This window comes from Rattus rattus, chromosome 5, assembly GCF_011064425.1.
Source record: "Rattus rattus isolate New Zealand chromosome 5, Rrattus_CSIRO_v1, whole genome shotgun sequence".
In the NCBI taxonomy this organism is placed as follows: domain Eukaryota; kingdom Metazoa; phylum Chordata; class Mammalia; order Rodentia; family Muridae; genus Rattus; species Rattus rattus.
This window is the reverse complement of record NC_046158.1, coordinates 132,458,859-132,483,767: the sequence shown is the minus strand read 5'-3', so window position 1 is coordinate 132,483,767 and position 24,909 is coordinate 132,458,859. Positions and strand designations below refer to the sequence as shown.

The window sequence follows — 24,909 nt, the reverse complement described above, 5'->3', positions numbered from 1 at the left end:
CAGAGATCAAAACTCAACTTTCTCCAACATTCTGCAACTGGCTTCTTTAATTCCAAGATCAAAGGAAACCTTTTGTCCAAGTCATAAAACAAAGACCAAGAAGCAACTAAATGCTGTCTCCTCTGCATTTCCTGGGGGCTGAGGGCCTCCTTTAAAAGGGGCTTCTCAGAGAAACACATTAACCAAGGCTTGGTACAGGCGCTCAGTTCCCAGGATACAGTGCACTGGTCCTGCAGAATGTGTGCTAGTGAGGCAACTCAAGGAGCCAGCCAGGAAATATGCCCAACACAACGCCTTAGAGGGAGCAAAGGATGGTGACAGGTAAAAACAAACCCAACTGCACAGTACCTTAGCACAAGCAGCTTTGACGTAAGTATTAGCTACAGAACTTTCCACTTGTTATTTAGAAATCATGAAAACCGCGAGGCCCTGGGTTCGGTCCCCCGCCCCAAAAAAAAAAAAAAAAAAAGAAAGGGCAGAAATCATGAAATCCAAATCTCTTTTGTTTGTTTGAGGCAAGGTTCTCTGTGTAGCCCTGGCTGTCTTGAACTCCTTCTGTAGACCAGGCTGGCCTCTAACTCAAGAGATCTGCCTGTTTCTGTCTTCCAATCCCCAGTGATGGGATTAAGAGCATGTGCCACTGCTGCCTAGTTTTTGTTTTGGTAGCTCTCCCCCCACCCTCACCTCTCTCTCTGCCAAGCTGGCCTGGAATTCCCTATGGTAGAACAAGATGCAGAGCTCCCAGAGATGCACCTGCCTCTGTCTCCTTGAGTACTGGGATTGAAGGCTTGTGCTACTACTGCCAGCTCAAGTCCAAATCCTTAGTGTCACATATGACATGTAACAGAAAACAGATCAAGAAAGCCAACTCCATTTGCCAGGCCTCACATGAAATCAATGACTGTTGGGATGAGTGGAGTTGCTGCCTCCTACTCCCATGCTTCTCCACAAGCTGATGATGCTCTGAAAGCTCAAAGGAGTCAGAAGCTGCTACTGCATCAAACTAGAGGCTGAGGGCCTTCCTGCCTCCTGCTCCAAGACACTTAAAACCAACTGTCCTATTAGCACTGCCTCTATTGGCTCCAAGGAACCTTGGTGTCAGTCAGTCCATTATTCTGCCCTCCGTGGAATAAAACCCTTCAAAATAGGGTAAACTGACCCAGAAACTCTACTCCTAGGCATATGTCCTAACATACTGAAAACAAGTTTACGCAAAAATGCACAGTTCACAGCAATATTATTCCCAACTGCTAATACACAAGACAGTCCCAAACAGCTGAAAGGAATAAAGAAAGTGTGGTCTATCCACACAAGAATAGTTTAGCCATTTAAAAAAAAGAATGAGGGGTTGGGGATTTAGCTCAGTGGTAGAGTTGCTTGCCTAGCAAACGCAAGGCCCTGGGTTCGGTCCCCAGCTCCGAAAAAAAAAAAAAAAAAAAAAAAGAATGAGGTACTAGGAATGCTACAACAGGGATGAATTTTGAAAGTATCCTGGGTTAACCTGGGACACACATGCTACTTTATCACATGTGGCATGTCTACCTATAGAAACAATCAGAGGAAGACAGAAATGGAGCACATGATTGTAAGAGGTATTATTTGTGAAAAAGTGATCCATGTCAGCCAATCAAAAATTTTACCCTTCAAGCTATTGTTTCTTGGACAGAATGATTTGCTGTTAAAATATAGAACTGATACTTGTTTCTATAGTTAAGATGGTTTGCCTCTCAAGACTGAAGGATATGTGGTTTAAACTGGTTCTTGTTTCCACTGATTTTAAAAATATATGTGAGGGGTTGGGGATTTAGCTCAGCGGTAGAGCACTTGCCTAGCAAGCGCAAGGCCCTGGGTTCGGTCCCCAGCTCCGAAAAAAAAAAAAAAATATATGTGATTTTATTGATGAAGGCTTATTAAATAAGTCTAAGAACAATGAAGCATGCAGGGTATGACTTTCACCTGCAATTTAAATGATTTGAGAGCTTTAGAGAATGTTTTGACTTATATTCAAGGGCTGCAGAGATGGCTCAGTCCTTAAGAGCACTGACTGCTCTTCCAGAGGGCCTGAGTTCAATTCCCAACAACCACATGGTGGCTCACAACCATCTGTAATGGGATCTGATGTCCTCTTCTGGTGTGTCTAAAAACAGCTACAGTGTACTTACATATAATAAATAAATCTTTAGACTATATTCAAAATATTCCTAATAACTGCATTTGTCCACATCTCTTGTGTCTGCCAAATTAAAGATGAATATTTTATAATAAACTTTTTTTTTTTCTGGAGCTGAGGACCGAACCCAGGGCCTTGTACTTGTATAATAAACTTTTTACACTGTTAAAAAAAAGTATCATGAAAAAGTAAAAGCAGCTAGACATAAAAAACTACACATTGTAAGTTCCATTGTAAGTTCTCTTCCTATGAACTGAGAAAAGGTAAGTCTTCTGAGACACAGAAAATCAGTGGTTGCCAGAGCCTGGAGGGAGCGAAGCCTGGGAATGAATGGGAATGCTTCATTGTAGGTTGATGGGAATGTTCTGGAATTAAACAGTGATCTTCTAAATACACCAAAAGTCACTGAACTGTGAATTTAAGAAAGCTCAGTGTTTGAAGTACTCATTGTTCCTGCAGAGGATCTGGTTTTCTTCCCTGTACCCAGAAGATGGCTCACAACCATCGGTAACTCCTGTTCCGACGACCTCTCTGGTTTCCTCAGGCACCAGCATGTGCACAGTATACATATATACATGCAGGCAAACACACACAAAAAAATGTAAAAAAAAAATCTTTTAATAAGAAGGTACAATTTTGTGGTATATGAATTATATCCATAGAGATAAAACTGTAATAAAAGCTGATAGTGTGAGATTATATAAGGGAAGTGGATGTACTCAATGGGATGTACTCGCATGGCCACTGAGTAGGTCCACTAGCTCAGTTCTTCTTTACATGACTTGCTTCAGAAGCAAATCCGCTCCAAATTAAATCTATAATGCCCCACCCAAAAATGGTTGTAAAATAGCTTACATGTATGAGAGGGAAGGAACAATACTGACTTCTGTGTAGTAACATACTTGGCACAAACTAAATTCACATCTACCTGTGACTCCACATACACCTCTGTACAAACTTGTTTCTGTGCCTTTTCACTGAACATGCAGTTTCTTAAACTCAGTATATAACACATTCTCCATTCATAAATATATTCCCTCTCCCTCCCCCCTCTCTCAATCTATCTATGTATCTATCTAGATTTCTCTATGTAGCCCTGGCTCTCTGAACTCACTATCAAGACCGGGCTGGCCTTGAACTCACAGAGATCCACCTGCCTCAGCTTCCCAGGTGCTGCATTCTCTATTTATTGAAATGAGTTACACTGGTTTCCATGGTTTATCCCCACACTAAAAACAAGCTGGCTTCCCTGATGTATTGTCCCAGTAGGGTAGGAAGTGAAGCCAACCTAAATACAAAAATCTATTTCAAAACACAGTAAACAGATTGCTCACTGTGAGCTACGACATGCACCAATCACAAGCAAACTTATTTCTAGCAACCTCTGTTCTGTCTCCAATTTCATCTTTGATCATTGTTTTCTACCCCACCTTTCCCCACGATTCTGGTGTCAAAGTCTTCTATATATCCCTTAAACATGTCATTTGGCCTTCACACTTGCCATTCTTTGCAAAGCTAGTTGTTTTGCTTGTTGTTGTCAACAAAGCTTCAACTCTTATCACTTTCTCTGAGGAGACTCTTGACACTCAGTCCCAGTTACGTTGCCTAGTCACCGCTAATCACCATCACTTCACCTCGTTCTCACAGCATTTTGCATCACCAGGCAGATTTCCTCAAATGAGAGCGGATCCACATGGGTGGGACTATGACGCTCTGACAGCTAACTATACACCTAGTTCCTGGCAGTAATTGGGCACTCAAATATTTGCTGAATAAAGAAATACACACCAGAGTACATATCGCTAACTTATAAACTCTTAAAACTCTATACAGGGCTGAGGTTTCCCAGCACAGTGCTATAGTGCCACCTCACTGGACTCTCTAAGGCCAAGAAAGGGTGTGACTTCCTGTCCTCACATCTGTCTTACTCTGAATGTGGTAAAGGAAAGGAAGGATTCCAACACCCCATTTTTGGGATCTGCCCCACTTCATGATCATATTGAGGTCTACGGCCACAGAAACCAGGTAAAGCTTTAAATAGTTTCCCTAAACAGAGCCAGATATTAAACTTAGGCTCCTGTGTATGCTCAGCTGTGCTCCACAAAATGAGTTACACTCCACCAAGCCATGAAATCTTTTACCTGACTTCTGGGGTTATAAACAAGGAACTTTATTTAAAAAAAAAAATGTGATAAGTTAACAGTCTGCTTCATTAATTAACCTGCCCCGGTTTAGAGAAAACCAACACCAAATAACTTAAAACAAGAATTTTCCTTCAGTACACTCAAATGTCACAAGCTTTTTCTCTATGTCTTTCTTGTCATTCACTACCAGGATGGAATTAATTTTATCTTCTGAAGAAGCAATATACGATACCACCCAGGAAAATTCACTTTAGATCTTCGTTCTCATTTCTTGGCAAACAGAATTTGAGCTGAATTTCTCTTAGAAAATCTGTCCTTTTGAAACTTAAATTCTGCTGTTCCATAACAGAAGTCACCAAGTGACTCACCCTCCAGATACAGGTATATTACCTCCACTCCCGTCCACAGAGACTTAATTCTAGTCAGCTTCATGATAGTGAGCCTTCATCCGTAAGGAGCTGTATGGTATGGGAAGGGGATACAGACAGGGCCAGAGGTGTTTTTAAACGGTAACTCAGGGACGACATCCATTATAAACACTGGACTGTTTGTGAGAGTGTATATTCCTGAGCATTGCCTAACCCTTAAGGTACTACAAAATTTGGGAGTGAGGCTCAGCAAACTATTTTAACATGCCTGTCCACCAACAACTCAAGATTCCCGGGCACAGTGAAGTTTAAGAACCAATTGGATAAAAGCATTGTCTCTTTAGAAGAGACAACGATTTTGACAGCGATTTTGACAGGAAAGGCAGGAGGAGGGAAGGGCCCGGGGACGGAATTATGGGCATGGGATGCCCTGGTACAGCAGCAATTAAGCGGGATGCGCAATGGTAACAGCTGAGGGTGCAGTTAAGGACAAGGTTTGGGCTGGTTCGAGCAAGGTAGCAACCCGTAGACTGGTTAGGCTGATGGGTATGTGGAGAGAACAGAGTATGAACGTGAGGAGGAGGAGCGAAGGAATAACGGGGGACTCTCGGGAGGAGACAAAGCCTGGAGGGGAAGAATTGGGAAATAGAGGTGACAAGGGGCGGGAATGGAAGCCGAAATGAGAACCGTGAAGGCATTAGCCAAAGTCTTCCTTCCAAGCGGCACCTCCCCTAAAACTCCAGGCCCTGACAAGCCTAGATGCCATGCCAAGGCTAGAGAAAGGGACTTTGTAGAGGCCAACCCAGTCAAGGGTAACCCGAGCAGGGGTTCTGGAGGAGGCTGGGAACCAGGCGTGGGGCGCTGGAAGGTCCTGGGCTATCCAGGGGGCCCTGCTCCAGCTCCGGTTCCCAGAGTCTCCTTCACTCACCATCGCCGCCGCCATCTTGGATCCACGTGTCGGCGTGATGACGTCAGCGGAAGTGGTGCTTCTGTGGGTACGGAGTGTATCCCCACTAAGGGGACTCCTTTCCTCAGATTCTTCTGTAGTCGCAGTAGTGAGGAGGTAAAAGAGGCTTAATTTCTCCTTGACAAACTGGTCTTGGCAGTGAGGTCTCTGACTAGGTGAAGAGAATATACGGTGTAACTATTGGAGCCATATTAACTTCTGGCAGACGCCGCTCCTCCGCCTACTCCTTTTGCATTGTGGGTAATTGGGGTGTGTGGAAATAGGCGCGCTCTCTGGATGCTTTCTTTAGTATTAGCAGAAAGACTCGTTGCCAGGGTTACCCGAGACCTTAATTATGAAACCGAAAGCTTGGTAAACCCTCTCTGACAGCTTCTGATTCAGAGCAATTTGTAATTATATGTTTAAATATTTATTTGACTTTATATATAGTCTTACTAATCGGTCGTTTTACCTATGAAGGTAGGACCCAGTCTCTTTTCCCTTAAACTGCCTTTTTGTCATCTGTAAAATGGGGCAGAAGTTTCTAGATTATTTTTATAATTGGCTTATGGTAATTATTCACTGACACAATCATATATAGGAAGTATTCGGTAATTGTCATTATATAAATTATGTATCCTTCACAGGTATGTTAGGTGTCCCAAACAGTACACGTTGTTAAATGAGTGAATGAAAAGCAGAACACTTAATAAAGAAGACATTTTTTTTTTTTTTTGGTTCTTTTTTTCGGGGCTGGGGACCGAACCCAGGGCCTTGGGCTTCCCAGGCAAGCGCCCTCCCACTGAGCTAAATCCCCAACCCAAAGAAGACATTTTTAATGTGGACTTCTCCAGTCTAACTGGCTTAATGCATGACTTGAAGCAAGTCACTTAACCTTGAACTTAACTTTCCAGTATTGACTTAAAAAGGGTCTGGGGAGGACTCTTTAAGGATCATCGTGGAGAAAGACTTTCTTTGGTCCATATATCTCACTGTAAAGTGTATACAGAGCCAGTGCTGTCTTCTTAGATAGATCCAAAAAGTTGTTAAAAGAGTAGTAATGATATCTCTGGATATAGTTAATTACGCAGAAAGCCTGCCTAATCTTTAGCACTGGGACTTGTTAGAGTACACTTGTAATCCCAGAACACAGAAGATAGAGTCAAGAAGAGTTCATGGTCAATTAGGAGACCTTGCCTCAATCATCATCATCATCATCATCACCATCATCACCTCCCCCACCCCCCATGTTCAGTAGCTCATGCTGGTAATTTTTGCACTCAAGATGCTGAGGAAGGATGGCATGGTGAGTTCAAGACCAGCCTGAGCCATAAAGTGAGCCACTGGTTAAACTCACCACCCTCTAAAAAGAAAACTCAGCACTGCTTAAGTACTGTGCCAAAACTGTCCTTAAGATGTTTAGTTATGGGCTGGAGAGATGGCTCAGCGGTTAAGAGCACCCGACTGCTCTTCCAGAGGTCATGAGTTCAATTCCCAGCAACCACATGGTGGCTCACAACCATCTGTAAAGAGATCCGATGCCCTCTTCTAGTGTATCTGAAGACAGCTACAGTGTACTTATATATAATAAATAAATAAATAAATAAATAAATAAATAAATAAATAAATAAATAAGATGTTTAGTTATCTCTTCTGCATCTCGGCAGGGAACAGCTGAACTCTGATGATCACTGTGGTCAGTACTGATTACTACTGTGGTAGATTTTTTTTTTTATTTATTTATTTTATCTATATGTTATTACACTAAATGTGGGTAGATTTTTTTTCCAGCCATCTTTTTTTTTTTTTTGCATAAATGTCTACTAACAAGCCTCTCATCCTTGCAAGGGCATAGTGGTTCTCCTGTCAAAGGCAAACCTTTCTTCTCTTCTTGAATACTGGGGTTAAGTTACTTGCTTAGGCCAATAGAGTGAATTACAAGCGCCTTCCACTTCTGTGTCTAAGCCGTAAGAGGCGTGGCAGCTTCTGCTTCCTCCCAAGGATATAAATAAGGCTGGGTGTCCTGTGCAGAGCCCCACAAAGAGGCAGGTCTACTTCATTCCTCACAGCTTTCTAGAAACCCCACCTGACAATTACACGCAGAAATGAAAGAAGTTTGTACAGTTCAAACCTAGGAGCTACTAACTAAATGAAGAGCTGTGTGAAGTCCTTATTGACACTGTGTGGAACAGAAGAACGACTTGATTGAACCTAGTTGATTTAGTATTGGGTTGGATTGTTATATATGCTGGAAAACAAACCTACAGACGACTGAGACCAACACAACCATCCCAAAGTGTAGACATATTCCCCAGGGGCACAGAGCTGGAGAAGCAGGAAGAATTTACAAGTCTTGCAATAACAGTAAACTGCAGACTTTTTGCCAGTTCTACTGCAACTTCTTTTTTATCCCCACCCCCACCCCCACCCCACTGCAGCTTATGTCCTGGAAGTGTCTTTCCACTATGTCTGCTTAAAGAAGAATACCCATGGGACTGGAGAGATGGCTCAGCAGTTAAGACCATTGGGTTTGAGTCCCAGCACCAACACGGCTTCTCACAATAGTCTGTAACACCAATTTCTGGGGGGATATGATGCCCTCTTATGGCCTCTTTAGGAACCAATCTGTGAATGGTGCATAGCCATATATGCACCAAAATACCCCTACACATAATATAAAAGAAGATATTTATATTGATAAGGAAATATATACTAAACAGGTTTTCTCTGTGTAGCCTCGGCTGTTTTGGAATTCACTCTGTAGACCAGGCTGGCCTCAGACTCAGAGATCCACCTGCCTCTGCTGGGATTAAAGGCGCTTGCCACCACTACCCAGCTCCAAGATTGTCGTTTTGAAATGTTGTTACATATATTTACTTAGTGTGGGAGGGTGAGTGTGTACATGCCTTGTTGCACATATAGAATTTGTAGGAGTTGATCCTCTCCTTCTACAACGTGGGACCCAGGGATCGAACTCAAATCTTGTGACTTGGCTGCATGTGTTTTTCCTGACTGAGCCATCTAGTCAGCTCGGGACTGTAGAACATACTTCAGAGCATGTAGCTAGCATCTCTTGCTGTCACATTATAACCAGCACAAAAATGTATGATTGTGTAAAACTCTCCTCCTGTTGGACACAGTTGCTCAAGCCCCTGATGAGCCACGACAGGCCTTCATTATTTCAGTTTCTTCTTTTGTTGTGTTCTATGCTAAAGTAGTTCCTCAATTCACAGTCTCCACCTCAGCTTCCCTCGTGCTGGGATCACAGGCATGAGCCACCCCGCCCAGCATTCTCCTTCATATTTCTCACGAATGTGAACAAGTTCTAAGTCTATGTTGATGTTGAAACTCTATCTGGAAAGGGTATGGCATTAAGGAAGTTATCATCACGAATATCTGAAGTTTCTTCAGTGAAGGAAACTGTGAAGACCCATCCCTTAGACCAGTTGTTCTCAACCTTCCTAATGCTGCAACCCTTTATACAGTTCCTCATCTTGTGACTCCTAACCATAGAGTTATTTTTGTTGATACTTCATAACTGTAATTTTGCTACTGTTATGAATCATAATGTAAATATCTGTGTTTTCCAATGGTTTTAGACAGCCCTTATGAAAGGATCATTTGACCCCACAAAAGAGACATGACCCACAGGTTGAGAACCACTGCTTTAAGAGCCTGCCCATCCAGGAGGGGGAACTGCACTCGCAAAAGGAGGGCTATCTCCAAAAGAGTGATTGTGTGACAAGTTTACCATTCTGGGAACAGTGGCAGCTGAGGCATTTGTAATTTAAACTATACACACAATACAACACTCACATCTCAGGCACAGTAAAGCAGATTACAGCAGAAGAAAGCCCAGCTTACTCAAGGAGCCCTGGCTCTGGAGATAAAAGCCAGGGGTGGGGCCGATCAGGCTGATATGGTGGGCTGTACTCTAAAATCTACTCAGCTATGAATTTAGGCTTCAGCCAGTTTTATCATCCTTTTTGCTCATTCATCCTCCTCCAGATCTAGTATGGTAGATAAAGACAGAAAGAGGAAAAATAAGGGACAAAGAGCCTATACCAGTTGACTTGTAAAAAAGGTTACTTAGGATTCAGTAGTCAGGAATGCTCCCTGCTGTTCCCACTCACAGCTCACAACCACCTGTAACTCCAGTTCCAGGAGACCTGATACCCTCTAGTGGCCTCTGTGGGCACTGCACACACACACACACACACACACACACACACACACACACACACACACACACACACACACTCTCTCTCTCTCTCTCTCTCTCTCTCACACACACACACACACACACACACACATACACTTACATCTTATTTTTTTAAATACATATATTTTTTAGTCAGGTGTGGTGGCATATGCCCTAATTTCAACATTTGGGAGACAGAGGCAGGTGGATCTCAGAAAGTTTGAGGCCATCCTGATCTACAGTCTCTGAATGGCTAGAGAGACCTTGCCTAAAAAATGATGATGATGATGATGATGGTGGTGGTGGTGGTGGTGATGGTGATGGTGGTGTTGGTGATGTTGGTGATGGTGGTGGTGGTGGTGATGGTGGTGATGGTGATGTTGGTGATGGTGATAGTGATGGTGGTGATGGTGATGATGGTGATGGTGATGGTGGTGATGGTGATGGTGATGATGATAACTTTTGAAATTATAGCATAATCACATCTCTCTGTTCCCTTTCCTTCTTCCAACCCCTCCCATGTATCCTTCTTGCTCTCAAATCAAATCTTTGGCCTGTTTTTCTTAAATTGTCAATACATATATGTGTTTGTATATATTCCTGAAAATTTAAACACAACCTGCTTAGTCCATCTGCTCAGTCCATAGAATGTTTCTTGTGCTTGTTTTCAGGGTTGACCGTTTGGTATTGTATAACCAACTGGTGTTCTCTTTCCTGGGAAGACTATTTCTCCCTCTCTCAGCATTCCTTAGTGGCCTTTACTTGTTTTTCTAGGGCTAATTAAATCTCTAAAAAGGAAAGAAAGGGCTGGAGAGATGGCCTAGTCATTAGGAACATATACTGCTCTTCCAGAGGACCTGGGTTCAATTCCCAGTACCCACATGGCAGCTCACAACTGCCTGCAACTCCAGATCCAGGGAATCCAGTGTCTGTAATGTACAGGCATTCAAACTCCAAACTCCCATGCAGAAACACACACAGAAACAGACACATACACATGTGATCAAATACAAATCTTTAAAGGTAATAAAAAAGGGAAAAAAAGACTCCTGAAGCCAGGCAGAGTGGCACATGCTTGTAATTTCAAAACTGAAGAGGAAGGACCAAGAAGCTCACTAGTTTGGACTACATGGTGCTTTCCGGATGGGCCAACTGTTTCCTGTCTCCAATCACAAGGGTTGAGGTGTGGGTGGGAGTGGGGTTCCTGAAAACACTTTTACTTAAACTCATTGGCCAGAATTTAATTTCATGTACTCTGCTTTGAGAGGAAGAGTTAGTTTAACCTTCATTCTAGGTGATCACGTGACCCTGAAAAGCAAACATTTTTCTCCAGAAGAAGCAAACTGGATCTGGAGACAACTATTTGCCATCATGACCCCTGAAGAGGAATGGAACACAGAGTGGAAGCTGATAGAGCCCCGTGTCACAGTACTCGATGGTGCGGACAGACACATGACAAAGTACAGGAGTAGGGAGGTCGATTCTCCACATCTCAGGGTAAGATGAACCAAAGGCTTTCCTTGCACTGACCTCAGTGACACCGTGAAGTGAGCCACCTGTCCATTCCCTCCCTTCTCCCTCCTTCCACAAATGCTTACTATTCTCTACAGAACAAGTAACATGAAATGTATCTCCACATTTTGTGGTTTGTTTAATAGATTTATTTTTTTTCTTTCAAGACGGGGTTTCACTACGTAGCCAGGACCTCCATACACAGGTAAACCAGATGGGCCTTGGATTTACAAAGATCCACCAGCCTCTGCCTCCCGAGTGCTGGAACTACACCCAGCCTAGACTTAAATTCATCAGCACTTTGATGTGAATGAGTCCTTCAAAGCTCGTCTCTAAATTAGAGACTAATGCAACAGTATTTAGAGGCCTGACTTTTAAGGGGTGATAGGGAGCAGGGGACATACTCAATTGCTAGAGTGCTTGCCTAACAAGCATGAAGTCCTGTGTTTAATTCCCAGCACTGTGTAAACCTTTTGACATATCCCAGCAATCCCAGCACTCAGAAGGATCAGAAGTTCAAGGTCATCTTTCAGGAACATAGCAAGTTCCTGGATACCCTGGGTTGTAGGAACTCCAGTCTCAACAAACAAACCAAGAAACGCTCCTGTTGGGGGTGGGGGAGGAATTAGTGGAAGGATTGAAAGAGTTGAAGGAGCTTGCAACCCATAAGACCAACAATGCCAACCAACCAGAGCTTCCAGGGACTAAATCACTACCGAAAGACTATACATGAACTGACCCAGGGCTCCAACTGCATATGTAGCAGAGAACAGCCTTGTTGGGCACCAGTGGAAGGGGAAGCCCTTGGTCCTGCCAAGGTTGGACCCCCCCCCAGTGCAGGGGAATGTGGGGGGCAGTAAGGGGGTTGGATGGGGGAAATACCCATATTGGGGAGGGGGAGGAACAGGAAACCGGGACAGAGAATAACATTTGAAATGTAAGTAAAGAAATATATCTTTAAAAAAAGAAAAGAAACGCCCCTGTGAATGGATTAAGTCATTGAAAGCCCAGGGGTTGGGGATTTAGGTCAGTGGTAGAGCGCTTGCCTAGGAAGCGCAAGGCCCTGGGTTCGGTCCCCAGTTTAAAAAAAAAAAAAAAAAAAAAAAAAAAAAAGAACCAAAAAAAAAAGAAAGTAAAGCCCAGGTTCTATTACAACCTTGCAATAGAAATTTGTTCTGTTTCTGTTCAGTAATACATGGGAGGTACACCCGTCCTTACCCTATTGACATGGGAAGTCCACCCATCCTTACCCTACTGATGTTGAGCTTACCCATGTGTTTTTGGCCAATGGAACGTTAGCAAAAGTGGAGGAAACCGAAATTTAGAATGCTGTTTCTGCTCTTACCCTCCAGCCTTCTTCCCTGATTAGGATGTGGTCCAAGGAAAATGAGTGACTGAGGGACGAACCTGGAGCAGCCTTTAGGTCGACACCAAGCGTAGCTGAGCCCAGCCGTGCTGAACTCCAGCTGGTTTTCGGACATAAAAGGAACATTATTATCACAAGCTTCTGCTTTCTAGGGTTGTTTTGTTTTATGGATATTATGGTAATGGCTGATAAAGGCAGGTCTGGCTTCATTTTTTTTTAACAATTTGAGTTTGCAAAGTTTTAAATTATTGATTTGTTTTTTGTTTTTTGTTGTTTTTGTTTGTTTGTTTGTTTGTTTTTGAGACAGGGTCTCACTATGTAGCCCAAGCTGGTCTCAAACTCCTGATTCTTCTGCCTCCTGAGGGCCAGGAGCATAGGTGCATGCTACCACAGCTGGCAAGTTTTTAAATTTTAAACTGTATTGTGTATCGTGTGGGGTGGCGTGTACCACAGCACTCTTGCAGAGGTCAAAGGACATGTAGAAGTTGATCCCTTCCACCATGTGGGTTCCCTGGTTAACTCAGGCTTGGTGGCAAACACCTTTATCTGTGAGCCATTTTGCCAATCCCAGTTCTTGATTGTAAAAAACAAAACAAAACAAAATGTATTTTGTTGGGGGTTAGACAGACAGCTCAGTGGTTAAGAGCACTTACTGCTCTTGTGAGGGACCTGGCTTAGGTTCCGACTGTCTGTAACCACTTCCAGGAAATGGGATGTCCTCTTCTCGCCTCCTCAAGAACAGCATGTACAGGGTGTGTCTACATATAGCCAAAATGCATGTGCACATAGAATAAAATGTTTTTTAAAAGTGTGTGGGGGGGGAATAGCACAGCAGCAGATATAGGAGGTCAGAAGACAGCCTCTGAGACGGGGCCTTGATGTTTTCATTTATGAGTGCCAGACTAGCAGCCCCGGAAGCTTCCACAGACTGTCTGGTCTCTCCTGCTCTCTAGGGGTGTGCTGGGGTTACTGCCGCTTGCATTACTTGCACTCAGCTGCTTTTGCGGGGGAGAAGCATGGGAGAGTCTTACTGTGTAGACCAGGCTGGCCTCAACTCAGGGATCTACCTGCCTTGTTTCCCTCAGGGTAGAGGCACGCCCACCATGCCTGGCTCAGCTCAGGCTCGCACAGCAAGCACTTTACTCGACACCCACCCCCATGTGTGTTGGGGGCAGGGGGCAAGGCCTCACTGCATTGCTCTGGCTGATCTTGAGTTCCCAGGCTCAAGCAATCCTCAGAGTAATTGTTTTCTTTCATGGACTGTGCTCTTGGTATTGCATCTGTCCCCATGATTTCATCTGTATTTTTTGTGGTCAGAATGATGAGCCAGTGTTGGATAAAATAGCACAAAAGAAGAAATGGACTCATTGACCTTGTCTGTAAAGCAATGTGTGCTAATTCCTGCAACTCCAAAATTTCAAGGCAGAGGCAGGAGGATTGCTATGAATTCCAGGCCAGCAGGGCCTGCACAGCAAGTTTCAGGCAGCCTGGGGTAAAGAGAGGAAGGGAGAGACAGCACCCTAAGCTGGGAGAGCATGCGTTCCAAACATCTGATGGAGGACTAGTATCTAAACTATACAAAGAGTTCTCATGACTCAATCACAAGAAACATCTGATGGAGGACTAGTATCTGAACTATACAAAGAGTTCTCATGACTCAATCACAAGAAGGCAACCCGATTTCAAACTGAGCAAGACTGGGGAGGGCACCTCACCAAAGGCCCACAGACCACAGACTCCGAAGTATGTATTCCAAACAAAACAAGAGTGCAATTAACCAGGTAAGTTGTGGGGTGTGTGTGTGTGTGTGTGTGTGTGTGTGTGTGTACAATTATAAATATAAGGTATACATGTAAGCATGTATGTATTATAGGTGATGCTGTGTGATGTGTGTGTACAATTGTAAGTGTGAGGTACACATGTGAGCATGTTTATACTATAGGTGACACTGGTTTTAGATTTTGTTCGTGGTTCCTGTTTTATAACTTCCTCCTCCAGTCAGGTATAAAAGCTAAAATGCGTCTTCTCTAAGTACACCATAGAAACGCCTTTATCACCCCCCTGCCTTTCTGACTGAGAAGCTGGCCATAAAGACCATTGCCATGCAGTATGTGGTAAGGGTCTCCTCACTCCAGTGGGATCCTAACCCATAGCCTGAAGGTAGGGAAGCTACATACACACAGAGGACCAAGAAAAAAAAAATCTTACTAAGACAGGCCTTACTGGACTTTCCCACCCAGTTTATTGGCAATCACACCTAGGCAATAAAGCGCCCATAAAACCCTGAAGGACAGGGTTCAGAGAGCTTCCAGATAGCTGGACATGTGGAGGTTTCTGTGGAGTGGCAAGCATGAAGAGGACATGGAAGTGCCACGTGGCCCCTTTCCCACTGCATTTTTTAATCTTTCCCATTGCTCTACTCTGTATGATAAAACAATAAAACCCCATTCTCTTCCTGAGTTCCTGAGCAGCTTGAACAAACCAATGGAGCCTAAGGAGGGAGCTGTGGGGAGCCTGCTGATGGGCGGCTGGTCAGCGCCTACATGAAACAACCTGCAGCTTTCACTGTGTCAAATGTGGGAGAACTGAGCCCCCAACCGGGGGTCCGACTGCACCGCCAAGTAGTTAGGGTTAGGGGACTGAGCCCCCAACCAGGGGGTCCGACTGCACCTCCAAGTAGTTAGGGTTAGGGGACTGAGCCCCCAACCAAGGGGTCCGACTGCACCTCCAAGTAGCTAGAGTTGGAATTGAGCTGGATGAAAGGATACCTTACCCAGTGGGTGGTGCGGCTGTGAGCTGGCAGTTACAGAGTGATCTCTGTACCTTTTAGGGTCATAGAAATGCTGGCTATCCTGTGAAAACTGGCAGAACAGTCGCCTTGTTTCCTCTCCTTAGAATGTAGATTAAAACCTTAGTTTTCACTGTTGTTAGACCCAGTTCTTAAGGTTAGACTGAGGGATGCAGACTGAGTTCAGCAAGTCCAGGGTCCTAGGGGATGCTGTGGTGTAGATCCTTTGGGGGGGGGATGTGGTAATACAGAAGTGTCATTGCATTCTGTCCCACTGTCACCCTCCCATCTCTCCCCCATGATGAAAGTTTTTCGCTATGAACTTTTAGCTGAGGTGATATGCAGAAAGTGTCTACCACCTTCTTGTCCCCTCTACTTCCTATCATCCTGGCCACCAAGAGTGTCCCTTACAAACTACCAGGTCCTTCTCAGCAGTTACTGCACTCAGACCTAACATCTCCTGCAGTGATGAAGACCATCATCAGCAATCATGATGACTGTGCGGCCACAGGAAATGGCCATCATCCCCAGGGAAGTCTACATGTATCAATGTGGCTTAACAAGACAGAAATCCTACATGACGTCCCGACATTCCTAGTGTCTGGAAGGCAGAACCATTCAGCATCCAGACACTGGTGTGGTAGGCCTAGTAATGGTCCCTCAAAGGTATGCATGTAAATCCCAGAAGCTGAGAAAACGCTGCTGCCTTGGCATGGGGGAACTTTGCAAATGTGGTTAAGGATTATTCTGGCTGATTTAGTTGAGCCCGGTGTAGTCACCTTAGAGAGGATGCAGTAGATGAAGAATCGGGAGAGCAGAGGACAGAAGCTGGAATGGTGTGCAGAAACAGGAGCCAAGGGTGAGGGCAGCCTCTGGAAGCCAGAGAAGGCAAGGAAGGAGTCCCTTCCCTTGAATCTCCAGGAGCAGCGCTGTGTCCCCCGTCCATTCCACACTCACCCACTTCCCCACTGTGAGGTGCTGTTTGAAGCCATCCAAGCTTACAAAGGAAGCAGACACAGCCAGCAAGTATTCTGGGACCATTAGGAAACCCTCAGCTTTACTTCTACCCTTTCCCTTTCTTACGCACAGGTGTATGTGTGTATGCATGTTTATGTGCACATATGTGTACATGGTATGTAGAGGTCAGAGGGTAACTTCACAGGTCATTCTCCAGAATGCCACCCATCTCCTTTGAGATGAGTCTCTCATTGACTTGGACCTCACCAGTTAGGCTAGACTGGTTGGATAGTGAACTCAGACATCCTCTGGTCTCTACTCCCTTCACAAATGCTCACCACCACACCCAGCACTTTTACATAGGTTCTGAAGATCGAACTTGGGTCCCTGTGCTTGCAGGACAAGCACGTTACTGACTGAGCCATCCTCCCACCTGGATTCTCACTTGTCTTCATACTTCCGGCCTCTGGGAAGGTCCCTCTTCTGCCACACAGAGGAAAGCAAACGACCACTGGGAAAAGCCTTTGACACACATATCTTTTATTTAAATACTATTTTAACAGCTTCCCACTTAAATCACAGCTATAGATTGAATTCAGTCATTCCAGGCAAATGAGAAACACCAATTTGGAGGCCCTGAGAATGGCAGATTGCAGATGACTAGAGTCAAAAAGAGATTGTGAAGTCCTCTCCCTCCACTGACAGCTGGAATGTGGGGGAGGGGGCGTCTGAGAGTGGGCCCAGCAGGTCGAACATGTCAAGGCCCTGATGGGGCTTCTGGCTCTGCTCATGTTCTCCCCGCCCATCAAGGTTGCTGCTGATACTGGCTCTCGGTGGCCGTGTAGAAGTCATCCAGCACGCTCTGGATGTATTCGAAAGTGGGCCGTTCCTCTGGACGGTTCTTCCAGCAGCGGATCATGATACTGTAGAGCTCCTCTGGGCAGTTATCTGGTCGAGGCATACGGTACCCATGCTCTAGTGCCCGGATCACTTCTGGGTTTGACATACCTGAGAAAGAGGAGTAGAATTAAGTATGTGTGTGTCAGGGAGGGTGGTAAATGGAACTGCAATTACCATCTAACTCTGTGAGGAAGATACAGGAACTAACTGTCCCAATTGCCAAGTTTGTCCAGCCACCAAGTCATGCCAGACCTCTTTTGTTGTTGTTATTTTTGTTTTTTTGAGACAGGGTTTCTCCGTGTAGCACTGGCTGTCCTGGAACTCGATCTGTAGACCAGGCTGGCCTCAAAATCAAATGGAAGAGATTCACCTGCCTTTGCCTCCCAGGTCCCTCTTAAAACCTCTTAAGGCAGCAGAATATTAAACAACCTACTGTTTCTGCATCTCTTGGTCTGTTATTCTATCTACCTATCCATTTGTCTGTCTTTATTTATTTTTGAGACAGGGTCCTACTATGTAGCCCTGACTGTTCTGGAACTCACTATATAGACCAGCTGGCCTCAAACTCACTGAGTTCCACCTGCCTTTGCCTCTGCCAGGGCCATAGGTGTGGGCCACCATGCCTGGCTAACACCATGCCTGGCTATCCATTAGTTCTGTTAATTTCAGCCTCAGGCATCTAAATGGATATAGGTTGTATAATCTGCTGCCTGGATTTTACTAGTGTACCCACAAAACAAATGGCTAGATTCAAGGTTGCTCTGAACAGGATCATTTCCTTATTCTAAGTTTACATCTGTTAACTATAAAAACAACCAGGAAATACGTATGATCACCAACTTTACTTCTTAGTTCTTTCTTAACTTGGCTGAGGAGAGCTGAAGAGATGGTTCAGTGATTAAGAGAGAAAACAACAAAACAATAACCGTTAAACATCTTAGCTGGACATCTATCCTCTCAAGTGAATCAACCCAATTACACAGCTTCTTCACTGCCAGGCCGGCATCCTTGCCTGTCTGCTTCTTTTGAAATGTGGCCCAGTTCATCAGCTTATTTCTGTTGTCTGTGCCACCACCTGTCCCAGCTGCTCATGTGCCACCAACCTGCCCTAGGTGCCCATGTGCCACCACCTGCTCCAGCTGCCCATGTGCCACCACCTGCCCCAGCTGCCCATGTGCCACCACCTATCCTAGCTGCCCATGTGCCACCACCTGCCCCAGCTGCCCATGTGCCATCACCTATCCTAGCTGCCCATGTGCCACCACCTATCCTAGCTGCCCATGTGCCACCACCTATCCTAGCTGCCCATGTGCCACCAACCTGCCCTGGGTGCCCAAATGCCATCTTGACCAAATTCTCTCACGCATTCCCACTGCACTGAAGCCTGCCCCTCCGACTGATTGATGACTGATTGATTTTATGTGTATGAGTGTTTTTTCCTCCATGTATGCGTATGCATATGTACAGCACATGTATACTGGTGCCCTCATAGGCCAGAACAGGACATCAGATCCCCTGGTACTGGAGTGAGATGGTTGTGAGCTGCCACGTGGGTACTAGGAACTGAGTCCCCATCCTCTGGAAGAGCAAGTATTCTTGGTATCATAGAGAACTGGTCTTCCTGAAGACCCAGCTACTCCACTTTTTCTTTTTCTCTTTTTCTTTTTTTTTTTTTTTCCCGGAGCTGGGGACCGAACCCAGGGCCTTGCGCTTGCTAGGCAAGCGCTTTACCACTGAGCTAAATCCCCAACCCTAAGAGCAAGTATTCTTAACCTCTGATCCACCTCTCCAGCCTCAAGCACACATCTCTTAAAAGTAGTCCCAGTACTTGGAAGGCAGAAGCAGATGGATTTCTGGGACTTCAAGGTCTGCATATCAAGTCTCGGGCCAGCCAGAGCTATAGAGCTATAGAGTTCTCAAAAAAAAAAAAAAAAAAAAAAAAAGTTGACTGCCTCCCAGCCTCGTGCCATCTCATGGCTTCCTAGACACTCGAGCAAACACCCACAGCCACCTGCATACCCGGCCTGTGCTAGTTCTGGCCTCTCTAGATCTCCTCATTCTCCTCCTGCTCAAATAGCCGAACTCTTGAGTGCAGTAAAGTGTGGGGAAGAAACAGCCAGCAAACCCCTTGTATGAAGCCTGAGGGATAGTGGAGGGCAGTAACTCTGATCTGAGAAAGGTGGGGCTGAGTTTAACAGACATGCTGACAAGATGTGCCATTGCCAGGTTGGGCTCCAGACACACCCCTAAGCCATGCCCCTTTTCCTACCTGGGTAAGGGATCCGGCCGTAGGTGACGATTTCCATCAGCAGGATACCAAAGGACCAGACATCTGACTTGATGGTGAAGGAGCCAAAGTTGATGGCTTCAGGAGCTGTCCACTTGATGGGGAACTTGGCTCCTGCAGGGTTGAACAGAGCAGAGTCAGGGCGAGTCTGGGGAGCGGTGAGGGCTGGGGCCCTGCTAGGGTGAATCAGGACTGGGGCACCTGCTGCCCCCTACGAACAGTGATGTCCCAGATCCCATGGAAACAGGGGACGTTTGTCTTGAGGACAGATGGCTGAAGCAAGGGGGAGTGGAGCTGTGGGTATAATTTGGGAGCTCACTCTGGGGCGACATCCTTGATTCAAACGATGCCTGTTAAACTAACTCTGAAAAGTGGAGTCCTAGAAGTCTTTGGGGAAGAAGGACCTCCAGGGGACTTGAGTTTAGATCATAGCGGATACCTCACCCCATCCACTCCCCAGCTCTGGGGTGCAAGAGAGGATTTCAGCTGTCATCTGAGGTTTGCCCTAGTCACTGAGTGTTTCTTCCCTGTTCTTCCCTCTCTCTCCCTCCCTCCCTCCCTCTAGCATTTGATTAGCAGTTTGTGGGTATTTGTCTTAATTACAGTATAATTGGCAAACATGGTCTACAGGATGTATAATTGCCCTTGATTCAGGATTACGATACACCCACTGTAAGGCAAAAGCCAGAAGTGAAAGATGCCTCGAACATTTAGTTACTGAACATTGTGGTTCAGCAACTGCATACCATGGCTTCTTTTTTGTTTCTCTTGGCTAAATCAGAGCTGTAGCTCACTGCTCTGATTCAGCCTCATGAGAGAGGACAGCGTACCACTAGGCTTGGAAAGAGATCAAAATCCAAAGGGAAAACATATTCATTCATTCACTCATTCACTCACTCATTTTTATGAGACAGGCTCTCCCACAGCCTAGGCTGACCTCAATTCACTACATAGCCTACAGAGAATGGCCCTGAATTCCTGATCCTTCTGCATCCGCTTCCCTAGTATCCAGACTGAAGGCTTGTACCACCAGGCCCACCTTTGCATCATTTCTTCTCAATGCAACTATTTCTGCACCATCGAAACGTTGAAAATCACAATGTTGGTGATAAATGACCGGGTTCTCGACAGCTCTCTGCTGCCACCTGGTGTCCATGACCTATCATGGCCAGCAGGAAACAGGCTGAGTGCTGAGGGGCAGGACCAGCACTTGCTGGGCTGTAGGGGGAAAGGAGCTAGAAGGCTGCAAGCAGTTCCGTTTCAAAGACTCCAACAGGATATTTGGTTTCATGGCTAGCGTGGTCCTATAGGCTGAGGCTAGACCGCCATCTCCAATGGTTTGATGTCCATAGGCACACATCACCCTAAATAACCATAAGCCTAGGAACCTTTCAGAGCTGGACATAAACCTGATTGGCTTCATCACAGAAGTAGCAGCATCAGGGGAACACCAAGTCCTAGGGATGGAACTGAGGACACTTGACCCTGGACTCTTGCTGCAGTCCAAACTGCCACATTGACTCTGGTGCCTCCACTTAGGGTTGGATGCCAGGGTCACTGCTGCCACCAGCAACTGAGGCCTTTCCCCTGTGCCATTCTCTGCACTTAAGGCCCCTGTCACACGATGCTAATCTGAATTAGCGTCCCCTATCTTTTCAAGTCCCAGGCAGCGGTGATGACACACCGTCTAGGTCGGCTGTGTTCTTCCCTAATTCACTTTCCATGTGGCTGAGACAGAAGATGGTTAAAGCCCCACTGCAGGCCCCAGCGCCTCACCCCTTCATGTGATGAAAACGTTTGTGCTTTTAGGTGTCCCATAAAACTATTTATAAAACCATATACTGAGCCATCTTGAATTAAGAGGCCATGTGCATGTTCTTTGGAATTCAGTATGGCTGAGTAAGTGATTAGGTATTGACGACTCTCAGCCCCAAGGGGAACATTGATATCACAACCCCCCCCCTTCCCAGGCTCAGAGATCACAGGAAGGGGCAGTAGAAAGACTCTAAAGCCATAGACAGTGGAGGATTGCTGTAAAATAGGATTTCTTGGATGACAGGGTCATAGCATACAAGACCTTGAAGCAGCTATGTCTGCCTGCACAAGACCAGAACAAGATTGAGCTGGACAAAGTCCCAGCAGAGGTGAGACGTAGGCCTCTGAAATCCCACCCCTAGCTGAGCAGCTGTTAGCAGTTGTGGCTGCTGGGGGTGGGAGGGTCAGTTTTCCTCAGGGTTTGAGGACGCCACTAGCAGGAGCCAGTTCTCTCCTTTCTTTCTGTGTGCACCCTGGGTCCTTGTGCTCGGCAGCCAGTGCTTTTGCTCAGCCATTGTCCCGCTCCTTCTCTTTTTACAAATGGGTATTTTAAAATGGCTTATTTTATGTGTAGGGGTATTTTCCTGCATGTATGTATGTGCACCACATGTATGTCTCGTTCCTATAGCATCCAAAAGAGGGTGTGGGATCCCATGAACCTGGGGTTAGACCATTGGGAGCCACCATGTGGGTGCCAGGACCCAGGGCCTCTGCAAAAGCAGCAAGTGCTCTCAACCACGGGGCCATCTCTCCAGCCTCTCCTCTCCTTTCAGGAGTCAGGGTCTCCGTGTCCCAGGTTGGCTCCAACTCATGGTGATCCTCATCCCCCTGAGTGCTGGGATTTACACGCAGCGGTAGGTCAGCTAAGTTCTTTATGTTGTTCTTCTCTTTTGTGTGGTACTAAGGCTCAAACCCAGATCTTGAGTATGCCTGGGAGGCACTCTGCCACCAAGCCACACCCTCAGCCACGTTCTTTTACATCTAGAGAGTTTTCTCCATATTTCACTCGTTCTCTAGAGATTTAGATTATATATCCAACTTTTCATTTTATTTTTGTACCTCGTTTAAACATTGAATCATAATACATCAAATGATCTCTCTCTCTCTCTCTCTCTCTCTCTCTCTCTCTCGTGTGTGTGTGTGTGTGTGTGTGTGTGTGTGTTGTGTTTTACAGGACACTGTGCCTAGTACAATACCCACACCAGCAGGCAGGTGCGCTGCCACAGAACTACAGCCCTTTTACTTTTTATTTTGACAGGGTCAGTAACTACCCCTGGCAGGCCTTGAACTTGTGACCTCAGTCTCCAGAGTAGCCTGGATTACAAGCTTGCACATCTAGACCCAGCCAAAGCATACCGATACTTAAGGTCTAACTTTGGTGATAAAGATGACAGCCTTTGCAGCCTCTCAGGAGGCTCCTTCCAGCTACTCTGGGACAGTACCTTCCCCACGTCAGCTAGCGCTCCCCCACCTCCCTTCACAGCTTTGTTGGTATAAGTGAATTTTACAGCTTTAATGATATATAATTCACAAGCCATAAAATCCACACATTTAAAGTGTGTGTTCCCATGATTTTTTTTTTCTTTTCTTTTTTTCAGACCGAACCCAGGGCCTTGCGCTTGCTAGGCAAGTGCTCTACCACTGAGCTAAATCTCCAACCCCTCCATGATTTTTTTAAGACAGGGTTTCTCTGTGTAGCCCTGTCCAGGCTGTCCTGGAACTCACCCTGTAGACCAGGCTAGCTTTGAATGCAGTGCTGGGATTAAAGGCATGTGCCACCCCAGCTCCCAATGGCTTTCATAATAGCTGAAGAATTGTGAATTGCACAATATTTCATCACATGTCACCCAGCCCCATCCCTGGCACTTAGAACTGCTCCATTCTGGGAATTTCATATCAAGGGTAACAGATATTGGTGCCTGGCCTCTACTTAGCATGCTCCCAAGGCTTCCAGCGATTCTATTCTGTCACAGACACTGTTCTCACGTGTTCTCCATCTGTCCATCAGCTGATGGGCATCAAGTACAGCGTTTTAGTCTGGGGCTATCATGAAGAACACTATGAACTTCATACATGACTTTTGCCTGGTTTTGGATTCTACGTATGTGGAACCTTCTGGCGTCTACTCTATTTAGATTCACTTCTTTCATTTGGATGTCACGCCTCCCCTTTGGTTGCACGTGGCATAGATGTGTGGTGGGATGGGGGTGGAGCCTATGGTCGTCCATCTCAGTGAGGCCTCCACCACTGAGTGCCATCCCCAGCCCCGGTGTGGGCTTTTAAATGCTGTGTGGTGCGACACTGCGTGTGTGACATGGATAATATGCACACTGTATCTGTGGACATTTAGATGGTTCTGGTTTTTGTTTGTTTGTTTGTTTGTTTCCCAGGCATAAAGTTACTCTCACCTCTCACTGCTACCTGTACTTGCTGAAGTCTTCACATCAATCTGCTCTGAAATGTTCCTCTTCAAACCTTGTGTGATATTAACATTGCCAACCTGACAGGATCTAGAATCTCCTAGGAGACACCCCGCCCCCACCTGAGGGGGTGTTTGTGAAGGATTCTTTCTACGTAGGGCTTATTGAGGGGGAAGACCCATCCTGAATGTGGGCAGTGCCTTCCACGGGCTGTGGACCACATGAAGAAGGAAAGATGGAGTTGACGCCAGCTCTGTCTGTCTGCCTACTGACTCGATGCAAGAGTTAGTCTGCGGCAGATCTCTGCCCTTCCCAGGAGGGCAGCATTCCCTACCTTCCCGAGCTGTGTACTCATTGTCCTCGATGATCCGTGCCAGTCCAAAGTCAGCGATCTTACACACCAGTGATGCAGAAACCAAGATGTTGGCAGCCCGGAGGTCTCGGTGGATGTAGTTCCTCTGCTCAATGAAAGCCATGCCCTCTGAAATCTGTACCCAGAAGAGACAGTGTCATCCTCACACATTAGAAGCACGCAGACTCTGCCCCTTGAAAACTGGGAGATGTCTGCAGCAGCCCTGCTCTCTCTTTCTTTCTTTGGTCAGAATGATCCTGGGCTCTTGACTGGCATTGCTCTGCCTGCCTATCTAGGCTTGGGGTGTTCTCAAGTCTTAGCTCTGCTTGTGGGCTTTTTTAGAACATCAAAACTTCTGGAGAGCCCTTTGAAATGTCCTCAAGGAACAAGCAGTGTGGATGTTTCTCCAGGACCCTCTGCCCATGTGCATGAGCCAGTGTGCCAGGAAGAGTTTTGATCCCACATCCTCCCTTGTGGGGACAACCTCACCCCAACATTCTCCCCTCACTCTTACGCCCTCCTTATCCTCAAGCCTGGAAAATTCACCTGCCAATCCAACAAAAATTCTCAGACTGTCTGTGAGTGCCTCTCCAGTCCTTCGAACAGGAGGTAGGCACAGCCATTGCAGGCATGGCCACCGCAGAGAAAAGACAAGACAGGGTACCAGATGGAAGTGTAGAAGG

General features: G+C 45.8%; 2 protein-coding genes across 3 annotated transcripts in view; both read right to left on the bottom strand.

The window, feature by feature from the left end:
* Tm9sf4 (transmembrane 9 superfamily member 4) overlaps positions 1–5,856 on the bottom strand; it is a 47,690-nt gene extending 41,834 nt beyond the window's left edge. The window contains exon 1 of one of the 2 annotated variants that reach the window (XM_032904464.1): positions 5,611–5,856. In XM_032904464.1, the coding sequence (XP_032760355.1) occupies positions 5,611–5,625 (15 nt within the window). In that variant the 5' untranslated portion in view covers positions 5,626–5,856. The remainder of the gene's footprint in view (positions 1–5,610) is intronic. The other variant, XM_032904465.1, reaches the window with a different exon arrangement.
* Positions 5,857–16,975: 11,119 nt separating this feature from the next.
* Positions 16,976–24,909, bottom strand: part of Hck (HCK proto-oncogene, Src family tyrosine kinase) — a 43,472-nt gene continuing 35,538 nt past the window's right edge. The window contains exons 11-13 of the mRNA XM_032904463.1: positions 24,209–24,362; positions 19,622–19,753; positions 16,976–17,460 (exon numbers count right to left, since the gene is read on the bottom strand). Coding sequence (XP_032760354.1) covers positions 17,258–17,460; positions 19,622–19,753; positions 24,209–24,362 — 489 coding nt within the window. The 3' untranslated portion in view covers positions 16,976–17,257. The remainder of the gene's footprint in view (positions 17,461–19,621; positions 19,754–24,208; positions 24,363–24,909) is intronic.